Source organism: Gavialis gangeticus, unplaced genomic scaffold, assembly GCF_001723915.1.
Source record: "Gavialis gangeticus isolate Ggan-Ray unplaced genomic scaffold, GavGan_comp1, whole genome shotgun sequence".
Classification (NCBI taxonomy): Eukaryota; Metazoa; Chordata; order Crocodylia; family Gavialidae; genus Gavialis; species Gavialis gangeticus.
In genome coordinates this window covers 548,718-554,829 of record NW_017728975.1, presented here as the reverse complement: position 1 = coordinate 554,829, position 6,112 = coordinate 548,718, and the positions used below count along the sequence as shown (strand labels likewise).

At 47.0% G+C, this 6,112-nt stretch overlaps 1 protein-coding gene across 3 annotated transcripts in view; it reads right to left on the bottom strand.

The window, feature by feature from the left end:
* RTN4 (reticulon 4) overlaps positions 1-6,112 on the bottom strand; it is a 46,002-nt gene that overhangs the window by 1,700 nt on the left and 38,190 nt on the right. For all 3 annotated transcript variants that reach the window (XM_019507994.1, XM_019508002.1, XM_019508008.1), the window contains 2 exons: positions 2,440-2,509; positions 1,777-1,823 (listed from right to left, as the gene is read on the bottom strand). In XM_019507994.1, coding sequence (XP_019363539.1) covers positions 1,777-1,823; positions 2,440-2,509 — 117 coding nt within the window. The remainder of the gene's footprint in view (positions 1-1,776; positions 1,824-2,439; positions 2,510-6,112) is intronic.

Genomic DNA, 6,112 nt, shown 5'->3' with positions numbered 1-6,112 from the left:
GGGGGGGGGGGGGGGGGGGCGGTTTGCCAACCCTAAAAATATGCTAAAGCAAAGCAAGGTGCCATCACAGCATTTATTTTGGTGCTTCAGACTACGAACAGCGTTTACAAAACACAGGTATACACAATTCTCCTCCACTCTCTCCCAGTCAGCAGATGAAGCATCCCAGCTTCTAGTGTAAACAGCGCTCTACTGTAGTCAATGCCTGGTGGTAAAAATGGTTCCTAGAATAACACAGACAGACAGAGGCTGGGTTCATTGCAACAAGCACTACCAGCTGCAGGACAAATCTCACAATTCCCTTCTACCCTGTCCTATCCACAGACCGCAAAAAGTGCCATTGGACATCAAGCTCCAAGAAGCTGGAGGAGCTGCATCTGCACAGGCAGCCAGTCAACATTGAAGCCTGCCTTTTGAAATGCATGTAATGCAGCAGGGACGATACATGAGCTTACACTAACAAATAGTCATCAAGTGCTCTATGCATTTCTAACTTGCCCAATTATCAGCGGTTCAAAACCCCTTCCTCATTCTCCCACTTCAGGATGGATAACTAAGACCCTTGGGCACAGAAAACAAGTACATTCACCATCCTGCCAGCCTGTTTTATTTTCAGGGACTACCGGTACTAATGCTTCCAAACAAGGGATTTGTCACTACCTCTGCCCTATACAGGTGAAAGGGTGGAGAGGGGCAGGAGGAAGAGTGGGAATAACTGGTAAGCCCTTATGTTCCAGCTAGCACAATGCACCTGGTCAGTCAGATCCCAAAGATGGCTTGCACAGTGCCAAGGCAGCCTTGATTCCTACAACTGCGATTCAAGTGACTGACTTCCCAGTACACATCAGATCTCCAGCACTTCCCAGCGGGAGCTGGGATTTGTTCAGCTCTTCAGCATTCTCTGGGCCATGGGAAACTCCGTGAGGCTGGACTCTTATTTCTAGGCTTTTAGAAGGCACCACTGGTTGAAATGAACAGGATGAGGGAACCTAACTTAAAAAGACTGAGAGTCTTTTTTATTTCCTCAAAGCCTTGGGACTCCCTTTAGATTTTAGGGCACCATTTTCTGGGGCTGGGCAGCCTTGGCTGCACAGATGGGCTTAAGTGGAGATGCCAGGAATCTGTACAAACTTGTCTGTGCCTCACTGCTCTCTTCATTTAGTCTCCCAGCCACAGATGAGCCTATACCAGAAATCACTTGCCCTGCTGCCCTGTGCCCTCCTGCATCCAGTTCCTGCCTATTTCTGCTATAATCCATCTCCTTTACTTTATTCTGAACTCTGCTTCTCTCCCCGCCCCAGTTAGTTCAGTTGACAGATGTACTGGAGGTGTGCTAGCCTATGCCGAGTTCTCTGCAGCGTTCTAGCTACTGCTACAAAGTCTACGGACTCTAATCTTAATTGAGACGCCAACTCAGAGGAGCCTTCTCCAAACACTACACACTTTGCATTTACATGCAGTGCTGCTTTGGTACCAGACAAATCTGCACAGAGCAAGAGAGTGAAAAACCATGCTAATCAGCCCCATCCTAAAACTGCTGACATGGGAAGCCTTCACCCACAGGGGAAGGCAACTACACAAAGCAAATCTGGCCACTAGGGTCAATATACTAATGGCAATACTGCTGGCTGTTGTCAGAACGACAAATGTTTCATAGTTAGAGGTTTGGGAGATTAAAGTCAGATTTCAAATTCTTAAGCATTCCAGATTCAACACGAGGGATTTTTCTTTCTTAAAAACAAGATACTGAATGGATCATGTTAAGCATACACTCACCTGATGTCTCTCATAAATAACAGGAACGCTGAAGAGTGAAATCAAAGCTGGAAAGGAACAGAAAATGGGTTAGATACAAACAAGACTGAGATGCTGGTCAGCTAAAATTTAAATCCCGCTTGTATTGCTTGAGGTTTATTCTGAGGGTGAGAGAAGTAATTACATTACAGTGTGAAAATATCTGGCTGAAATATATTAGTTCAAAGTCTGTGCATCTGACATGCAATGGAGGATATTTTCTTTAGTGCAGATGTTGGAAATTCTGCAACATCGCTGTATAGGCCCAGAGCCAGAAGGGGCTATTTTCTGCTGAAAGGGTCAGTTACTCTGCTTTCTGGTCAGAACCTTGGCAGGAGGTGACCATAACCAATTTTTTCATTGCTGCATCACTTAAGAGAACAGCAGTTAGCACTGGAGCCCAGTAACAAGCAGAATAGAGCATCTGTTAAATGATGTTACTTTGCTCTAAAGAACCCTGGAGACGAATACTGAACCTACTACCTTTCCAATTATGGCACCATTTAAAAAGAAGAAAAGATCATGCAGTAAGCTGTATTTTCTACACTTGAGAAACAGGAGGATAACATCTGAGCACTAAATTCACTAAACTGCTCTGCGAGGGTCATTTTATATGTCAAGTATTAACTTGATTAAAGCACTTACCTAGTATCAGCAATGTCAGACCATTAAACAAGGCGCCAACATACGTGAACACCCACATCAACACTGCAAACTGAGAGAACACAAGTCAATTAGTCCTTAAACAAGCTAACTGGAAAGCACTAGTTAGCGGGAACCACCCTTTCTGGCAGGTGTGCCATAAGTTAGCCCCATGCCCATCAAGTGCCCTCTGATCCCTTCCTCTACCCAATTCGCTGCTCTGCTTCCAGCCTTATCTGATGCTATGCTGCCTGGTTCCTCCCCACCCTGCCATGTGCCACACAGACTGCCCGTGCCACGTGTGGCACCTGTGCTGTAGGTTGCCCAGCCACATTTGGATGCTAAACGAGGACCTTAAACAAAATCACTTTCTGAATGTATGAAGCTCAAAAACCCACGACACATTCATATGTCAAATATAATTATAGATGAATGACTAGATGGCTGAGGGGTTTGGTAATGAGATACACAACCTCTCAGTTCTAGGTCACCAGTCTGATTTCAGCCCAAGTCAGCAATGAGTCAAAGTCGGTAGCACTTGCTGCCAGCTCCTCATCCCCTACATTTTCCATCCAGCATATCACAATCCTGGCACGCATGATTGTTTCCCTCCACTGCATACAGAGATCAAGTGAGGCCAGCAGAAAGTACAGTGTCTTGCCAAGTCACAGAGCTAGTCAGTGGCAGAGCTGGAAACAGAAGTCTAGAATGATGTAGCACACAGCAAGTCTCTGATGTGGAGCAGTCTCCAGTCCACAAGCACTGCACAGCTGCCCCTCATATGCAATGCAAACCAGTGGTGATATTAAGCCTCTCATCACTGAACAGGCAACTGCATCATAGATTCATAGATGTTAGTCAGAAGGGACCTCAGTAGGTCATCCAGTCTGACCCCCTGCCCTGGGCAGGAAAGAGTGCTGGGGGGTCAAACGACTCCAGCTAGGTGCTTGTCCAGTCTCTTCTTGAAGACCCTCAGGGAAGAGGAGAGCACCACGTCTCTTGGAAACCCATTCCAGATTCTGGCAATCCCTACTGTGAAGAAGTTCTTTCTAATGTCCAACCTAAATCTGCTCTCTCTCAATTTGTGACCGTTGTTCCTAGTTACTCCAGGGGAATGAAAGTGTAGAAGTACCTGGGGAGTCAGCGGTCAGGCAGGTTATAATGGAATGTTATAATACGTTATAACCTGCCTGACATCTGACTCCCCAGGTACTTCTTCACAATTCATCCCCCACCCCCAGCCTGTCTTTCACCCATTGACTCCTCAATCTACATTTTCACTAACTACCTGAATGCCCTAGCGCTTCACAGCTGAACACCTGTCAGACAGACCGTCAAAAAACAAAACACAGCTTGGCCCAAATCTTCAGACTGCCCGGTTTGTGCTTAGCACGCAGTAGGATGCCTCAAGGAGACAGCTAACTCCCCCATCCTGGGGTCAGTTTTATGCTAATACTGAAGATAGTACAGAGCAGATCCCAGGTTGCTCTAACTGCCAGCCAGTACCGGCTCCAAAGAACAATCTGTCAGGCAAAGAACAGCTGAAGCACAGCCTGTCCCACCAGGTTTCAAACTAGCTTCTGTGCTAGGGCTGTAGACTTGACACTGCCAGCTCCATCTCCGTTTAGGATTCTTCTACAAGGGAAAATTCAGACAGTTTCCACACCCGCTCCTTCTGCACTGTTGTAACCAAGCAAGGATCAGAGAACTTCAATGCTCAAAAACACAGTGGATTTTACTGCCCCGTGCTATGCTGCATTTGCAAAGCTCTGAAGACATGTTCAGCACTGTAAAGAATGTGGAGAGATAAGGCATGTTCCCCAAGGGCACTTACAGTCCAATGCACCAGATAGATCGGAGTTCTTTTTTATGAAAGACAGCAGAATGAGGCAAAAGCAGATTTTAAGATGTGATGGGGAGGGTAAGATGTGATGCTGCATGGAGAGAGGCATTCTAGACAGTGACGACACTGGATGGAGCACACAGCTATGAGAGTAGGAGAAACATACCAAAGAAAAAGTTACCACTAGACAGAAACATACTGAATCACTACTGTGTGAAACACTCAGAAATGTTTCAGGATGTACAAATCATGCCCATCACAGAGGGCCCCAACAGACATTACATTTATGGGTACAAGTAGCCAGTTAATCACACCATAAATAGTAAATGTACTACAAGTTCAGGCAATTAATGGGCACATGCAAGACATCTTTGTCTCTCGTTTCCATCATACCTTAAACTGAACATGTCAGAGGGTAAAGCCCCACCATGCAGCTTGTTATCAGCTGCATGGTAGGGTTTTAAGCTCACCAGCTGGCATGGGGATAGCATGGGAATGGGGGAGCTCTACCATATCCACCTGCTGGCACCCTTTCCCCATGACAGTGGGAGCACCCCGGAGGAATAGGACAGCCCTCCCCATTCTCCATCAGCTTCAGGTGCTGGCATGTATGGGGCTGGACAAGGCAGCTTTCAGTCTGCGAATAGGTGGGGAGCCCATCAGTTGTAGCCTCAACACTTCTGGACCCTTCTGAAGCCAAGGACTAATGGGCACCAATACATCTTTACAGGTGTTGGATGTTTCTGCATCTAAGGCCACTAGAAAATGTGCAGCTGATTATGAGAAAGTTGCAGTATTTCAAGTTCTATTCAATGATTAGGCTCTGCACCATCTTGCTTGATGAATGCAATGGTGCCTTTGAACTTTCTACTGAACACCAACTCAGGACTCAGCTCTAGGGCTGAAGTACAAACCGCTGCTCCTCTCTACATGCAAAGACAGAATTAGAGCTGCCTGGCTGCCACTTTATGAGACAAGATAAAACAGCACAGAGCGCTTAGAAGTGCATACATTAGGAGCAAATTTGTGACTTTCCCTTTGGGGTAGGAAGCATGGTGTGACAGGCTTCACAATAGCCTAGAGAAAGACTCTTCCATCAACTATATGATAATATAAAGCCTCACTGCTGTTAGAGCTCAGAGAAGCTTGACTCAGTCATCCAAATATTTTTTGCATGGATATGCTAATTGCAAGAAATAGGGCATCAAGCTGATTAAGATAAATATTTAGAGTCATGTAGCTGAAGTGACTAACCAGATACTTTTAAGTACTCTGGGTCAATCAGGCAGAGGCAGAACAGACACAAAAATCAATCATTAAACAGTAGCAGTGCCAGACAACTACCATATATTTACTCAAGTCCAAAATGAGGTGTCCCCCCGCCTTTAATGGGAGGGAGGGAGAGAAAGCAGCTCCTTAGTGTTGGAATCAAGTACAGGGGGCAGGTAGCTGTTGCTGCTACCTGTCCCCACCCCCACTATCTTTCCCCCTGCAGCCTCTCCTCCCTGTGATCTTTTTCCTCCCCGCAAACACTGGCAGGCTCCACCCATGCTGAAGCCTGGTGCACAGAGCCTGGCCCCTTAGCAGCTGTGTCAGCACTGTACTGCTGCTACAGGGTCAGGCTGGGGCCAGGCTCTGTGCACCAGGCTGCAGCAGACAGAGTCTGCTGGAACTGGAGCAGGGGTGAGAGGAAGAGGGACACAGAGAAGGAAGGAGAAGCAGAAGCTGTGGGGAGTGGGGAGAAAGATGGAAGGCCCAAGGTTGGGGGGGGGGGGGGGGGGCGGGAAAGCAAAAGGGGGGGAGGGGGGAAAGGGGTTTAACCCCCCCAACCCC